At 46.5% G+C, this 17,655-nt stretch overlaps 1 protein-coding gene across 4 annotated transcripts in view; it reads left to right on the plus strand.

Moving 5' to 3' along the window:
- The window catches only part of MCTP2 (multiple C2 and transmembrane domain containing 2), a 189,723-nt gene that overhangs the window by 103,129 nt on the left and 68,939 nt on the right, over positions 1–17,655 (plus strand). For all 4 annotated transcript variants that reach the window (XM_066355202.1, XM_066355205.1, XM_066355203.1 and 1 more), the window contains 2 exons: positions 6,861–6,963; positions 8,733–8,835. In XM_066355202.1, the coding sequence (XP_066211299.1) occupies positions 6,861–6,963; positions 8,733–8,835 (206 nt within the window). The remainder of the gene's footprint in view (positions 1–6,860; positions 6,964–8,732; positions 8,836–17,655) is intronic.

The raw sequence follows: 17,655 nt of genomic DNA on the forward strand, positions 1-17,655 counted from the left end.
CACTAACTTGAACTGTTAGAGATTGGCTGGAGTAGACCTGCTTTGTGCTGAATTCTGCTTGGCTGAGAAGGAGGCGAGTCATCCAGACATTGCAATGTCTGATCAGAGGGTCACTCTCCACTCATTGCCAAATTGCCTCTCCCTGGACTAACAATGTAGGCACCTACTTGACAGGTGTTATTTACCAAGTAAATTATGAATGCAAAGAGTATTAAACACCACGGTTCTACCGACATGGCATTGCATATTTTGTTTTGTTTTTATCTTGTATTTTTAGCATGTGGTCTCCTCTCTTCCTCTCAACAGAAACAATTACACTGAGAATTTGTGTAACCTCTGAACGTCTGAGACTGAGGTTGAGGAAGCTTGAACTTTGGAGAAGAGAATTTTAAGTTTTAAGCATTTTCTATTAAAAAAGTAGTGTAAAGTGCTCATTTGGTTTAAGAAGAAAGTTCTGGCCTTGGCCAGTTGGCTCAGTGGTAGAGTGTCCGCCTGGCGTGCGGATGTCCCAGGTTTGACTTCCAGTCAGGGCGCACGGGAGAGGCAACCATCTGCTTCTCCACCCCTTGCCCCCTCTCTCTTTCCCTCCTGCAGCCATGGCTCAATTGGTTTGAGCACATTGTCACTGGGCTCTGTCTCAGGTGCTAAAAATAGCTCAGTAGCAAGCATGGCCCAGATGGGCAGAGCATCGGCCCCGCGTGGGGTTGCCGGGTGGATCCTGGTCAGGGTGCATGCAGGGGTCTTTCTGTCGCCCTCCTCTCACTTGGAAAAAGAAGAAAAAGAAAAATGTTCTTCCTCTCCCTCAAATAAATGAAACAATGGAAATTATTGCTCTATATGTCCCTCAAATAAGGTGATCTTCAGTTTAAGGAAATACTCAGAACATTTTTTTGGCCAGCATGAGCATATAATTTCTCAGGGTTGTAAATGAGACACTCAAGATGATTACTTCTAATATTCATTAATTTAGTTTCAAATGTTTATAGCACCATATTGCTTTTTTTAAATTTTATTTTAGTCAGAGGAGGGGAGGTAGAGACAGACTCGCACATGTTGCTCCGTTGCTCAGCAACCAAGATCTTCTTAGTGTCTGAGGCAGAGGCCATGGAGCCATCCTCAGCACCCGGGGCCAATCAAGCCATGCCTGCAGGAGGGGAGGGGAAGAGAGAGAGAGAGAGAGAGAGAGAGTAAAGGGAGAGGAGAGAGGTGGAAAAGCAGATGGTCGCTTTTCCTCTGTGTCCTGACTGGGAATTGAACCCGGGACATCCACATGCCAGGCAGATGCTCTACCACTGAGCCAACCAGCCAAGGTCAGTCTCATATTGCTTTTTAAGTTTTCCTGTGTGTGTGTGTGTGTGTGTGTGTGTGTGTGTGTGTGTGTGTGTGACAGAGACAGAGAGAGGCAGAGACAGAGAGAGGGACAGACAGGAAGGGAGAGATGAGAAGCATCAATTCTTCGCTGCGGCACCATAGTTGTTCGTCGACTGCTTTCTCACATGTGCCTTGACTGGGGGGTTACAGCAGACCTAATGACCCCTTGCTCAAACCAGCAACGCTGGGCTCAAGCTGGTGAGCCTTGCTCAAATCAGATGAGTCCACACTCAATCCGATGACCTTGGGCTTCGAACCTGGATCCTCCACGTCCTAGTCCAACACTCTAGCCACTGCGCCACCGCCTGGTCAGGCTAAGTTTTCCTCTCTTTTACAACTTACAGTTTATAAAAACACTGAATTCAAACATTTCCCATGTGCCTTTGATGCTAGCAGTTCTGTTTTCACGAGAGCACATTTAGAGTTATCTTCCTGGTTTCCAGAGCAAGTTATTCTTCCATCTGAGTGGATAGATACAGCACTTTGGAAACCTGTGCCTGTGGGTGTCTCAGGAAATACTGTCTGCAGTCTATGTGTCTATCTTATTAATAAAGTTAAGGCTCTGACCTGGCCCTATCTCATTAAGAAAGACCCAGCCATTTCTGCTAGCCAAATCGGCCCCCTCATACACCTTGCTTAGAATTCCCCCACACGGTATCCTTGGCTGCATAGCTCAGTGGATAGAGTGTCGTCCCAGCACGCCAAGGTCGCAGGTTCAATCCCCAGACGAGGCACATGTGAGAAGCAATCGAAGTGGAACAATGAATTGATACTTCACGCTCTCTCCCTTCATCCCTCCCTCCCCCTCCTCCCTCCCTCCCAGATCAATGGAGAAGATTTTTAAAATTCACACCCACTATAACTTCTGGGTTGACTTGAACCAACCAAATTAAATGTCCTTGAACTTCAGTTCCCCTTCTGCACCCACATCCCTCCCCATTTTCTGCCGGGAGGATGAGGTGAGAACCAAGCCTGGGTTCTTACGCAGAGTGGGGGGAGCGTGGCTCCTTAAAGCCAACGCCCATCACCAGGGACCAGGCGTGTCCCTGCTGCCCTCTGTCTGTGGTCCCTGGCACTCTCCACAGGGGGTCGGAGGGGCATGCGTATGTTGGGTTTGCCTGCCTCAGGCCCCTTTAATGACATATAGGGCTGACTATGGAACGGGAATGCACTGATGTGCAATATAAGAGACAGAAGGAAATTAGAGATCAAAGACGGGAGCGTGCAGTCTCCGGGTGGGGAGCGCCAGAGAAGGTTGCATAGTGTGGTGGTTGGGGGAGGGAGGGAGAGGGAAAGGGAGAGGGGGCGGGGCACAAAGAAAACTAGATAGAAGGTGATGGAGGACAATCTGACTTTGGGTGATGGGTATGCAACATAATTGATCGACTAGATAACCTGGACATGTTTTCTTTGAACATATGTACCCTGATTTATTGATGCCACCCTAGTAAAATTAATAAAAAAAAAAAGAAAGAAAGAAAAGGTGACTTTTGCTGAAAACGCAGAGATTGTTATGGGAGTTCCGTAAAGGCGCTGACCTGGCGGTGTATGTACATCAGGGCCTGGATGAGCGCCAGGGACAGAGCGCACGCTTAATAAATACATATTTGTCAGATGAACGATGTGACCTCTCAGCTACATTTATTACTTGTCATTCAACTTCTGTAACTCATATAAAGGTAGAATTATTTAAATGAGGAACCTCTAGACGCCGGTCAAGGACTGTAAATGAGTTTAACAGCAGTGTCGAAAATAGCAAAGGCTGTTGAGTGGAAGGTTCTAGAATACTGTGAAACTGAATCGAAGATGGGAGTAACCGTGTCAAGGGGACATGGCGTCTGGGTGTAAAAGAGGTCCCCTAGGTGTTTTACCTGCAAAAATGGAGGAGCGGAGAGGAACAGGACAGACCCAAGCATACCGATGTCCATGACCTGGTTGTGTTCGTTCCGTATGATTAGGGAACATTTGGACATTTCATTTATTTATGAGAAATCATTTTTCTCCCGAGTAAAATTATTTGTTACTTAAATGTTATTTAAAAGCTTATATATTGGGAACCTTTTCCGGGGAAGAGCTCAATCCATGAAAGTATCCATAAATCAGTCTAGGAATGCCTAACTGTCTTCGTGTTCTCTCCCGCCTCTCCGCCTGTGTATTATGCAGTATTAATAACTGCAGCGTCTTAACGAGCTCTGACGGACTTCTCTGCAGAGAGTTAGTGCAGCAGGTTCCATGGAGACGCAGAACGGGAAGTCCCCGGTTTCTGGAAGGAAGCGTGTCCCTCATTAGCTGGGACAGCTAAGAACACAAGCTGGAGAGACAGGCTCAGCGTGGGCCCACCGGTGGCGCTCGAGACCGGCCGCCCGTTGCTGCCCTGCTGCGGGGTGACCCCTGGGCTTTCATTAGAAGTGTCAGACAGTTTCCCCAGAGCAAGCGTTGATGGCGTGTCATGCTGGTGTCTCTGGGGGGACCAGCGCTGACACCTACTAACAGTCTGACAAACGGCTTAAGTAGCGGTTTCAGCTCAGGCCACCGCCTACCTGAACGTTAAGCAGGGAATAGGCTCTTTCACGTTTACGGTTATTGAAGAGACGCTATGTTCTTTATGCTGCCAGGCTCCTCCTACTGGTCCCTGCTTTTGCCCTCTGCCCCCTGCCCCCTGTCCCCTGTCCTGCCGCTAAGCAGCGTCTATAGAAATACAAGCTTTTCAGACACATGCATTTCTGTGTTGTTTTGATGTGGGCTGTCTCCCATCTGAAGCCCCCTCCGGGTTTGGGACAATCTCCAGGGAACGTTGTGGAGCAGGGTCAGTGCCCACTTTCCCTCACTGGGCTGGGCAGAACCAGTCAGATGCTTTCTCCAAGACCTTTCCATTTACATCCATTGAGGCACAGAAGCAGAAGGAGAGAATTCACATTGGAGGCAGCCGTACTCGGGGGGCCAGGGCCAGGAGTGCCCGCGGGGTGTGTTTGCCTGGGAAGTGGAGGCTACACCAGACATTTTCTGCTGTGGGCTGTTGACTGAGGTCCTTGTGCCTAAGTCTTCCTAAGCAGTCTTAGGCTTCTGGTGATTTCTCAAGCAGGATTTTGCAACATTTGCAATGATTCTAAAAGCCGAATTTAATAATATTTTTAAATTCCTTTTTCAAAATTCTTTAAATTGATTTGTAGAGAGAGAAGGGAAGGTGGAGGAGAGAGAGAGAAAAACATCAATTTGTTGTTCTACTCATTCATGCCTTCATTGCTTGACTCTTGTATGTGCTCTGACTGGGGATTGAACCCACAACCTTGGCATATTGGGATGATGCTCTTAACCAGCTGAGCTGCCCAGCCAGGGCAGTATTATTTTTTAATCAATTCATTTTCTGCTAGTTTTAGAACAGGGACCATTTTCATTGTACCTGACAGCTCGAACTCATTCATTTATCTCTGCGGCTCCACCCCTGCCTACTGGCCGCTGACGTGATTGCATTGACTCGGAAGCTTCGGCGGGGCACCTTGGTCCAGACCGCTAGTCGGTTGCGCGGAATCTTCTGTTGAATGCTTGCCCTCTGCCATGCATCTGCTCCCTTTATTTTTTGTTGTTTGAATAGAATTGTCTTGCCTGCAGGCTCCCATACGTGCCAGTCTCTCCATTGCTGTGTGGTACCTCCTGGTTATTAAGTGAATTAGATGGAAGTTCCGTGACCTGAGTGGTAGGCCGGTAGGTCAAGAGGCCCGAGCACTTTGCATTAGGCCCTGGCCTGGGTTTCCAGCCATTTTTTTTGCAGAAGCGTCTGTCCTCATGCCCCCGATTAATTCAGTATGCACTGCTGCGTAAGTTGCCAGTGTGCTGCCGAGCAGCAATGTGTTCGCGTCGTACGGACGTTAGAGAGCCTTTTGTTTTCTCCCTGACAGTTCCAGTTCTAGATTCTTCTGCCGCACCCAGCAAGAGGGGAGGGGATTTTTTTACATGGTAACTTTCCAGGACAACCTTTGGGTTTGGGATTTTCTGGCATTATTATTATTATTATTATTATTTTGGAAGCTATGTGAGGTAGGATAGAAACAGAAGAGGAAAAGTAAGAGTTAAGCTTTATTTATTTATTATTTTTTCTTCTTTTCTAAATGAGGAGAGGGGAGATAGAGACTCCTGAATGTGCCCCAGCTAGGATCCACATGGCAACTTCCATCTGGGGCCGATGCTCTGCCCATCTGGGGCCATGCTCGCATCTGAGCTATTTTTAGCGCCTAAGGCAGAGTCTCCAGGGAGCCATCCTTAGCACCCAGGGCCAACCTGCTCAAACCAGTCGAGCCATGGCTGTAGGAGTGGGAGGGGGGGAGGAGGGAGAAGTGTGGAGAAGCAGTGGTTGCCTCTTCTGACTGCTAGAGATAGAACCCAGGACATCCACATACTGGGCTGGTGCTCTACCACTGAGTCAGCTGGCCAGGGCAGCTTTATTTTATTTTATTTTATTTATTTATTTATTTATTTATTTTTTATTTTCCTGAAGCTGGAAACGGGGAGAGACAGTCAGACAGACTCCCGCATGCGCCCAACCGGGATCCACCCGGCATGCCCACCAGGGGCGACGCTCTGCCCACCAGGGGGCGATGCTCTGCCCCCCTCCGGGGCGTCGCTCTGCTGCGACCAGAGCCACTCCAGTGCCTGGGGCAGAGGCCAAGGAGCCATCCCCAGCGCCCGGGCCATCTTTGCTCCAATGGAGCCTCGGCTGAGCGAGGGGAAGAGAGAGACAGAGAGGAAGGAGAGGGGGAGGGGTGGAGAAGCAGATGGGTGCTTCTGCTGTGTGCCCTGGCCGGGAATAGAGCCCGGGACTCCTGCACGTCAGGCCGACGCTCTACCACTGAGCCAACCGGCCAGGGCCTATTTTTTTTTTTTTTTAAGGTAAAAACTTTTTGGTATTACATGTTTGCATGTTTGTGAGCACCAACAATGTGGCATATGTTTTCCCAGTGTACTAAATAGGCAGGGTCATACATGTTCATGGACATCCATTTCCAAGCAGATTTAACTCCTCAGTGCCCAGGTATACACTCTTGCTCACTTCTCTCACACCATGCAGAAGCCTGTCAAGTTATCACCGGCTTCTGGTTGTGGAAGACTAGTGATCAACATTAACTCAGAGAGAATCTAGGAAGGAAGCAGAGACGAGCTTCGGTTTTTAAACCAAAAACTCGAAAGAGGACTCTCTCGCAGGACAGATCAGCACCTGCTCCTATGAAACCCGTGCAGTCGGGAGAGAGTCCGTCCCTGTCTGTTCATGATGTTCAAGTTTCAACGCCTGCAGGCCCTGTCTGCCTCCCGAATCCCCACCCTGGGATCCCATGTGGCGTGCTGGGGAGAGGGGCGTCCTTTGCTTCTTCCAGCCAGCACGCTCTGATTGTTGGTGGGAGCTGGTGGCTGTCATTCCCTGGGCTTCTGTCTCTTCTGGGCTTCTGCCTCTTCTGGGATCCGCTTGCCCCAGACCAACGCCTGCGTTCTCTTTCCAGGGAAGAGCGATCCTTTTTGCCTGTTGGAATTAGGCAATGACAGACTCCAGACCCATACCATTTACAAAACCCTCAACCCCGAGTGGAACCAGGTGTTTACATTGTAAGTACTTTCGCCTCTGGATTAGCCGGGGATGGCTTGAACTTTGAGACCAGTCATCCCTGATGTGTGTGGGGCAGCTGGGAGCTCTTGAGTGGAATATTCTGTTCACTTTTATGCACCAAGAATGAATTCCATTGCTTTTTTTTTTTCCTTCTGAAGGTCTTTCATTCTTTTGTTTTAGAGACTTGAATGTTAATACTAGAAGGGACCATTTATACCTGCACAGGAGGGTTAGAGGAGGCACATAGAGTAGCTCTTTTAGGGACTAAATTAGTCTGTGAGTAGGTGGACGCTTCCATATAGCCCTACAAATTCATTCCTGGGTTAAAGAACATTAGAAATGCAGACATGCCTGAAATTCAGGGAGCTATACACTATGACATCATTTTAATGCCTGAAGGCTAATATTCTCCCAGAGTCTTTGGGAAAAATACAGATGATCTGCGATTCCTCAAAGACTCCCAAAGGCTCCTTGAATTCCGGCTGATCTGAGTGACCTGCTCCATGGCGATGGTCTGTCCGCTTTCTAACTCAGGCCTTTAGGATAGAATTCCTAGTTCGCTTTAGCTTCTGAGGCTCCTGATCATCCAGGGGTGGTGCCTGTGGCCTGTGGGTGAAATGAATAGTGGCAGCACTGCCATCAGGAGGACATGCTGTGTCTGTGACTGTAACTGAAAGAGTCACGTGTCCAGTGGAGCTGGTGGTTCCCAAGTAGGTGGTTGCCGGGGATCCATGAGAAGTGGGTGAATTCTGCTAAGTGGTTTGCACATTGCCCCGTGCAAGAGTCTCTTGCTGGCCGAAGACATTGCCAGTGACCATGGCTCCATTTTTCATTATAGCTGATTGTCAGGCTTTCTGGTCAACAACAACAAAAAAATGTTTCTTAATATGACAGGACCATTTAGTCTGTTATATTTCAATAACAGGAAGCTTTCTTTTTTTAAAATTTGTTTTTAATTAAATGAGAGGGTGAGAGGTGGGAAGGCAGAGAGACAGACTCCTGCATGTGCCCCAGACCAGGATCCATCCGGCAACCTTTATACCGGGCAATGCCCTGCCTATCGGGGGCCACTGCTTCATTGCTCAGCAACAGAGCTATTTTAGCACCTGAGGTGAGGCTATGAAGCCATCCTCAGCACCAAGGGCCAACTTGCTTCAATTATATGAGCCATGGCTGCGAGAAGAGGAGAGAGAAAGGGGAGGGGAAGGGGTAGAGAAGCAGATGATCACTTCTCCTGTGTGCCCTGACCAGGGGTCAAACCCAGGACTTCTACATGCCAGGCCGACACTCGACCGCCGAACCAACCAGCCAGGGCAATAACAGGAAGCTTTCCATGGACCTCAGCAAGTAGTGATTTTGACCACTTACTGTAAAGTGAATTCTTCATTCATGTATGAAGAATCTCATTTTTGCTCTTCTCACTTGGAAGCTATGTTGAAATCACTGTCCTTTGTCCCGCCTCTTTCTGTCGCCCTCTCTGTCTTCATCCTGTTTCTTTAACAGCCCTGCTCGTGAGTGCACGTAGACGTGGAAAATGGCAGAGAGTAAGAAAGTTGACTCTCTCTTCTGTATGGATGACTAAATCGTTTATGATGGGAGGTTTGGGAATAGAGTCGGTTTGATTTAATTTTTGGAACTTAATTAAATGGTACTTTTATACTCTAAGGGCATGCAGACTTAATTAGTGAAACCCTGTTTTCAGACCTTCACGGAACAGGCTTCACGGGTGTGTTTTTGTGTATAATACATGGCATGTGTCTCGTTTCAGCCCCGTGAAAGATGTCCATGATGTTTTGGAAGTGACAGTGTTTGATGAAGATGGAGATAAACCCCCTGATTTTCTCGGAAAAGTTTCCATCCCCTTGCTGTCTGTAAGTTACATGTGGTTGTTTTTTTTTTAATGTTTTATTTTTATTGATTTTAGAGGTGGAGAGAGAGAGAGAGAGAGAGAGAGACAGAGGGAGACAGAGAGAGAGAGAGAGAGAGAGAGACGGGAACATCTGTTCCTGTATGTGCCCTGACTGGGAATCGAACCGGTAACCTCTGTGCTTTGAGACGATGCTCTGACCAGCTGAGCCATTCGGCCAGGGCAGTTATGCGTGTTAATACAGAGTTTATGAGTCATTTTATAGTTGGTAAATATGTATCTATGGTCTAGAGTTGCTCTATCTTTGTCAACCTGAGTAAAAAGCTGAAAACAAACCATTAAAAATCTCCCTCTAGCTCTGTCAGGAAACAATTGTTTTTTTTTTTTTCAGTGGTTTCAGGTATAAGTCACATAATTTTCTCTGTGTCCATAAAATGTGATCAAACCCACCAAAACATTTTGATCAGTCTTGATTCATTCTCAGTCTTTCCGTCTTATGATGGGAGTTTCTCTTTGGTTTCAAGGAATGCCTACCTGTGACTGATTTTCCATTTGTTAATAAGAAATACATTCGCATTTCTTTATTACCTCCTCACTGTTCATTTCTTCAGGTATTTATTGCTGGCAACCACCCGGTTGTTCTCAGTTCTGTGAAGGTTATTTTCTCAAAAGTTCTATTTGTCTGTTTAGTCGTCATGTTTGACTTCAGTCCCAAACAGTGCTTTGTGGAAGAAAGCAGAGAAGCTATCCTGGAAAAAAGAGGACTGTTTCCAAAGTCCTGTTGAAAGCAGTGTGCCTGACAGAGGAAGCTTAGAGCTCCTTGAAAAAAAAAAACAACAAAAACCTACAAAATTCAGAGGAGAAAGAAACCAAGTAATGACCTTACACGGGACGAAGGAGGACAGTTGGGATCTGCAGTCGCCTATTAATGGGACATTAATGTTTGTACCAAACGTACTCTTCTAGAAGACAGGATTTCAGTTTTTCATCCAACCATTAATCCAGTTTGTTGTTGAGTCATTATGGACAGCCTTATCAGTCAATGTGGCTTTAGTTTATGTCTTCTCAAAGACTTGTTGTTCCAAAGTGCATTACTGTGGCTGGAATCTAAGCACGAGATTAGAGTAGCTCGCGTGATTTTTACCGAGGGGGCAGCGTTGCACCTCTCAATGTCTCTATTGGTTTTTTTGATCACTTGGTTAATTTCTCCCTAAGTTCTCCTACCCCTGATGTCACCCGAAGGGAGTAGGAAGTGGCTGCTTCCACGCGCCAGCTCCGGCCATGTGCGCCGAGTGGAGCCAGAGCCCTCAGCAATGCAAGCTGACTTTTGGGAGGGGATGCTAGTTTGGGATTGCCTCTTCCTTTTTCTTTTTTTATTACAATTTGTCAGTTATTCCTAAAAGAATACATGTAACAGGAACAAGGGTCAGTTTTAGAGAGGTTAAAGGGATGAGGAACAGAGACTCCTTTACAGTTGTTGCCTTTTCTCTCATACATAGATTTTTACATTTCTCCCTTTTGTTTTTGCGGAGACATCTCTAGTAGTGGATTTTATTCCTTGCTCTGTGAACCCGACTTCATGTCTTTTTTTTTTTCTAACCTCCCTCTGTTTTGCATATAAAAGGTGCATTTATTTGGTCTTTCTTTTTTTTCTTAAGTGAGAAGTAAGGAGGCAGAGACACAGACTCTCACATGCACCACAACTGGGATTCACCTGGGAAGCCCCCCTATGAGGCGATGCTCTGCCCATTTGGAACTATTGCGCTGTTGCTCAGTAACCGAGCTATTTTAATGCCTGAGGCAAGGCCATGGCGCCATCCTCAGTGCCTGGGGTCAACTTGCTCCAACCGAGCCATGGCTGTGGGAGGAGAAGAGAGAGATTGAGAGAGGGAAGGAAGAGGGGGAAGGTTGGAGAAGTAGATGGTCACTTCTCCTGAGTTCCCTGACGGGGAATCAAACCCAGGACTTCCATATGCCGAGCTGATGCTCTACCACTGAGCCACTGGCCAGGGCTTTATTTGGTCTTTCTATGACAACAAGTTGACCGACTTTCTTCCCTCTTTCCCTTGTACAGCGTCTGCATGCTGTTGATTTAGATCTAAGACATTCACTCCGGCTAAATCAGGTGGAGGGTTCCTCAGCCTTAGCACTATTGTCATTTTTGGATAGATCGTTCTTTGTTGCGGGGACTGTCCTGTGCATTGTAGGGTGCTTAGCAGAATCCCTGGTCAGTAGCAATCCCAATAGATGTCCATCTGTCCATCCGTCACTGTGGTGACAATCAAAGATGTCTGCAGACATTGTCAGAAGTTGGGGGAGGGGAGAATCATTCCTAGTGGAGAACCACGGACCTAAATTCATGCCGTAAACAAACTACATCCTTCAAAATAAAAGGTGGAATGGTTTGTGAAAGACTTGTTTTAAATGCATGTCTCCCCCTCAACTATTTCCAGGTCTCTAATAATCTAGCCCGTGATCTATGCATTTGTTTTGTGGGATAAACCTTTATCAAGTGTCCAATGTGTGCCAGGCATTGTTTTTGGATGATAGTGCTCTAACAATGACTGCAGTAAAGCTGTCTCTTCTCTTGGGACTTCTATTTTGTTGGCAGGAGGCGACATACAAACCACAAACAAACAAACCAAAACCGCAGACCAATAGGCGGTTTGTTTGACCAATAGTGACAGGTGCTACGTAAGGTAAAGCAGAGGAAGGGAATGCCAAGAACACGTGTGTGGGGTGGGGCACCATTCCCCATAGCTGGCCAGGGGCCATTCCAGTGAGAACTCAGGGAGGGAAGGGAGAAAGCCAAGTGGATGTCTGGAGAAGCTCTTCCAGGTAGGACATCTTCAAGTTCAAAATCAGGGTGGTGGCCCTGGCCGGTTGGCTCAGTGGTAGAGCGTCGGCCTGGCGTGCAGGGGTCCTGGGTTCGATTCCCGGCCAGGGCACACAGGAGAAGCGCCCATCTGCTTCTCCACCCCTACCCCTCTCCTTCCTCTCTGTCTCTCTCTTCCCCTCCCACAGCCGAGGCTCCATTGGAGCAAAGATGGCCCGGGCACTGGGGATGGCTCCTTGGCCTCTGCCCCAGGCGCTAGAGTGGCTCTGGTCGCAACACAGTGACACCCCGGAGGGGCAGAGCATCGCCCCCTGGTGAGCAGAGCGTCGCCCCCTGGTGGGCAGAGTGTCGCCCCCTGGTGGGTGTGCCGGGTGGATCCCGGTCGGGCGCATGCGGGAGTCTGTCTGACTGTCTCTCCCCGTTTCCAGCTTCAGAAAAATACAAAAAAAAAAAACAAAAAAAAAAACAAAGTCAGGGTGGTGACTGTCAGATTCCCGAAATAGCAGGGCGGACCGTGTGGTTGGAAGGGAGTGAGCCAGGCGGGGAACAGAGGATCGGGGACGAGAAGGGACACGTGGATAGGGTGGCGTGGGAGAGGGCTGCAGGAGACTCTGGGAGCCGAAAGGGGAGAGGACTCGGGCTCTTTTTAGTGGGGCAGTGACAGCGCTTGAGGTCTAAGCGGCGACGACGCAGTGCTTGGTTTGGTTGACATCGCTTGTTTCTAACATAAAAGGGCTGTAGCAGTTGGAGAAATAAGCCCAGATCAGAAAGGTCTCTACTGGGTCAAGGCTGCTTGACCTGAGCCACACCTCCTGTTCGGGACTTCGGGGCCCAGGAACAGCGAGCTGAGTGAGATGCTTCAGTGGCCATTGTTCTGTGTGGCTGTTTCAACTCAGATTAATTTCCGAGTCCTGGACCTGTAAGTTGGGGAAGTGGTCAGCTCCAGCAGAGTGTCTGTGTGGGCTTTTTTGTGGCTGACACTCTCCTAATGGACCGATTCTCTACCTAGCATGTAGGTATCAGTGTAAGTTTTTTAAAAAATGCCATATAACAGGAACAATTTTTTGATAAAAACCGCCCACTTTTGCAGTGCTGGTCAACCTGGTCCCTACCGTGCAACCAAACAGCGCTGCGATTGGCCCACCATGAAAGCTGGACCGCCCACTAGTGGGCGGTAGGGACCAGGTTGACCAGCACTGCAAAAGTGGGCGGTTTTTATAAAAAGTTTGACGACCCTGTAGCTGATAAGTAATAGAAGCTTGGCCCTGTCCAGTTGGCTCAGTGGTTAGAGCATTGGCCTGGCATGAGGACATTCTGGGTTCGATCCCCTGTCAGGGCACACAGCAGAAGCAACCATCTACTTTTCTTCCCCTTCCCTCCCCCTCCCTCTCCTCTCACTCTTCCCTTTTTGCAGCCAGTGACTCAATTGGTCCGAGCATCAACCCCAGACCGGGATTGCCAAGTTGATCCGGTCAGGGCGCATGCAGGAGTCAGTCTTACTATCTCTCCTCCTCTCACTTAAAAAAGAAGATAAGAAAGAGGCTGGATTTGAAGTGGGCAGTCTTCTATCCGAACCTCAGCTCCCAAGAGGATGAAATTGAGAAAATACTGGTTGGTACTACAGAAATAAGCATTAAAAAAGAAAAACCTATAGATTCTGTGTTCTGTGCCTCATAGGAAAAGGATTTATTTCCCTGCTTGTTTCATATGAGAGAAAAATCATAAAAATGAATTCATCAGTGCTTCACTATTGCATGTCTAGGGTATGGGACAATATCTGATTAGATCTTACTTTATATTTAAAAGCAAAGATTGTGTTTCTTGGAGAAGAGCGAATAATTTTTTTTGGCGAGAATACATTTTCTTTAATCAAGTTGTAAACTGTATCTTGATTTACACTTTTAGAGAAAATGCAAACCACATTTTAAAATGTCTGAGCATAAAATAGCAAATATTCTTGCACTTGGAATCTCTCTCGGAATGGTAATGTGTCGTTCAGCCTGTTCAACGAGGAGCCGTTCCGGGTCCCCTCCCTCTGTTAGTCAGGGCGCACAGGCTGGCTCACTGTCGGCTCATTTAAAATCCATATTCTAAAATCAGTATATCTGCTAGCGGTGGTTAATTGTCCAAAGCGTATACGTGTGTTTAGACATACATCAGAAAGGAGGGAATCCAGGCCAAAGAGCTGTACTTTTATGTATTTCATTTCTGTTCAATTTTCTGCTCAGTTTCTGTTCAACTTTCTTTTCTTTTTTTTTTTCTCCACCCTTCTGAAGCTGGAAACAGAGAGTCAGTCAGACAGACTCCCGCATGCGCCCAACCGGGATTCACCCGGCATGCCCACCAGGGGGTGATGCTCTGCCCATCTGGGGCGTCGCTCTGCTGCAACCAGAGCCACTCTAGCGCCTGAGGCAGAGGCCACAGAGCCGTCCTCAGTGCCCGGGCCATCTTTGCTCCAATGGAGCTCCGGCTGCGGGAGGGGAAGAGAGAGACAGAGAGGAAGGAGAGGGGGAGGGGTGGAGAAGCAGATGGGCGCTTCTCCTGTGTGCCCTGGCCGGGAATCGAACCCGGGACTCCTGCACGCCAGGCCGACACTCTACTGCTGAGCCAACTGGCCAGGGCCCTGTTCAACTTTCATTCCTGTTGAATGTGGTGATTGCTGGGCATGGGGGAGGTGGAAGAAGTATGGGGGCAGTAATGGTGACAGATGAGGACTTGAGTTGGGGGTGATGAAAACACAATACAGGGTACACTGTTGTAGAATTGGGCACCTGAAACCTATATGATTATGCTAACTAGTGTCACCCTAATAAATTGAATTGAAAAACCAAACCAAATACTACAATTAGAAAAAGAAATTTTTTTAAAAATCATTATGTAGCTATGCAGAATGTTTTACAATGATTAAAAGCAGCAATAAATGGCACTGGCCGGCGGCTCAGTGTATAGAGCATCAGCCCAATGTATGGATGTCCCAGGTTCTATTCCCAGCCAGGGCACACAGCATAAGTGACCATCTGCTTCTCTCCCCCTCAATTCTCTCCCTCTTCTCCTCCCACAGTAGTTCAATTAGTTAGAGTGTGGCCCTGGGCACTGAGGATAGCTTTGTTGGAGCACATCAGCCTCAGGTGCTAAAAATAGTTTGATACTCAAACATTGGCTTCAGGTGGAGTTGTCAGGTGGATCCCAGTTAGGGGTGTGTGCACATGCAGGAGTCTCTCTCACTATCTCCCCTCCTCTCTCCTAAAAAAAAAAAAAAAATCAACAAAAAATGTTATTAGGTTGAATTGTTACCTGAAGGCTTCTAATATTTGCCCATTTTTATTTATTAAATCTTTTTCTTTTTAATCTTTTTTGCAATAGAGACAGAGAGACAAACAAAGGTACAGGCAAGGACAGACAGACAGGAAGGGATAAAAATGAGAAGCATCAAGTCTTTGTTATGGTACCTTAGTTGTTCATTGATTGCTTTCTCATATAAGCCTTGCCCGGGGGGCTACAGCAGAGCAAGTGACCCCTTGCTCAAGCCAGCGACCTTTGGGCTCAATCCAGCAACCTTGAGCTTCAAGCCAGTGACCTTTGGCTCAAGCCAGTGATCATGGGGTCATGACTATGATCCCACGCTCAAGCCACAACCTCAGAGTTTCGAACCTGAGTCCTCTGAGTCCCGTTTCGACGCTCTATCCGCTGCACCACTGCCTGGTCAGGCCCTTAAATCTTTTAATCAATAATATAGTACATACACATTGGAAAACAGTACGCATTCACATTGTAGAGTTTGAAAACATTCCCAACATAGCTACCATCTTCTAATAATTACCTGATTCAGTAGATTTATTTAATATTTGTAGCCTCAACTAAGTGACCCTAATTCTGTCCTGAAAATCCAGCTGCATGCTTCTCATCTATCTAGGTCATTTAAAAAAAAATTTTAAACATCCATTTACCTTCTTGGAATTATCTAATGGGCCAACTGATTCTTTGAAAATCAGATTTCTGTAAAATAAGAGCATCAGTAGATTAGTATTTCCTAATATCTGCAGGGTGATGAGGTCGTCCTCCACTTTGAAACAAATTCAAGTTCTTCATGCAATGCATACCAACAGGGGCTCAGTAACCAGAAACCCAGGCCTCACGCAGCCCCGAGCTTTCTCTGTGAATTCGTGTGCAGGAAAACGCAGCAATAACGCTGAACCAATAACAACTTCACTTAATTAGTTTTATGGGACAAATTTTCTGTGATTGCTCGCACCAAATAAATGTCCATGCAAGTCTTCATTTGCATTTCCAATCAAGGGTTTGCCCAAGTTTCACCTCTGATGAGATTTGAACATTATAATGAAAACATTGACACGATCATTATTATTATTTCTTTTATTTTGATGAATGCTGAAATATTGGCCATTAAAATAAGTAGTATTAATATTTTTGCTTTGTATTACTATTTATAAATGTATAACTAAATTAAAAAAAATATTAAAAGCTGGCCGTGGCCGGTTGGCTCAGTGCTAAAGCATCAACCTGGTGTGTGGATGTCCCTGGGTTTGATTCCTGGTCAGGGCACACAGGAGAAATGACCATCACCATCTGTTTTTCTGCCCTTCCCCCTCCTCTTCTTGCTCTCTTTTCCCTTCCTGCAGCCATGGCTCAATTGGTTCAAGTGTGTTGGCCCCGGGCACTGAGAATGGCTCTATGGAGCCTCTATCTCAGGTGCTAAAAATAGCTTGGTTGTAAGCATGGCCCCAGATGGGCAGAGCATTGGCCCCAGACAGGGTTTGCCAGGTGGATCCCGGTCAGGGCACATGCGGGAGTCTGTCTCACTATCTCTCCTCCTCTCACTTAAAAAAAATAATAATAATTAAAAATGTTCCAAATGCAGGGCTAAAATGGTGAGTGTTGACCACATTTAACTCTCCTCCTTACCTAATCCTGCCTCAATATGTCCATTGAAATAAATAAAGGAAGAGAAAATAAGGCAAATTTTTCTATCGGCCCTGGAAATTACGAAGGAGGAGGAATACCTTTGATGTGCTGGAGTTTTCATGAAATGTATAGTCTGTGGGTGGGTGATACTTGGTCAGGACAGACAGGCTAAGGGAGAAAGACGAAATGACCAGTAAGATTTCTTTTAATGTCCTGTAACAAGAAGATGGCATGTACAAATCTGAACATAAGACACATGGTGGTCAATGTTGAATGGGTTAAACTTTTAAATGGAAAAACTTATTACAGTGATTCAAAGAGTAAAATCTAATTGCCGCTTCTTTGAGACACTTTCAACATGGGAGACAGAAGTGGATGAGGAAAAGTAACTCATAATATAAACAAAAGATAAGTCAAACATACAGAGGAGGTTATTTTATAGGTTAAAGGAGCTAATTTCATTATCAATAAGGTTATAACCAACATGAACCTCTATGTGAATAATTTCCCATAGAAATGTCTATATAGTATATCAAAGGTATTTGAAATATAGGGAAAAAAGATGACTATATTAGCATTTTTACAAAATGATCATACATATGATTCATTCAGCTTTAAAGATATAAGAAGCAAAAAAGAAATAAAGCTCTGATATTTCTTTTTCTTGATTTAGAAATTAAATTTAATGGGTTGACATTGGCAATAAGGGTGCATAGGTTTCAGATGAACATCTCTGTAGCATTTGAACTCTTGGGTGTGCTATGTGCCCATCACCCAAACTCAAATCATTCTCTGTTGCCATGAATTTGTCCCCCTCTACTCCTCTCTTCTCACTGCCTCCCTGGTAACCACTTCACCTTCATCTATCCATGAGTCTCAGTTTTCTATCCCCCTAGCACAAGTGTTTGAAAGTCCAAGTTGTCACAGTGTCTGTTAATAGTGAAAGGCCTTGCATGCCATCCTGTCTATGGCATGCCATTTTCTTTTTCCTTTATTGCACTTTTCTGAAGCTGGAAACAGGGAGACAGTCAGACAGACTCCCGCATGCGCCCGACCGGGATCTAC

Source organism: Saccopteryx leptura, chromosome 13, assembly GCF_036850995.1.
Source record: "Saccopteryx leptura isolate mSacLep1 chromosome 13, mSacLep1_pri_phased_curated, whole genome shotgun sequence".
NCBI lineage: Eukaryota > Metazoa > Chordata > Mammalia > Chiroptera > Emballonuridae > Saccopteryx > Saccopteryx leptura.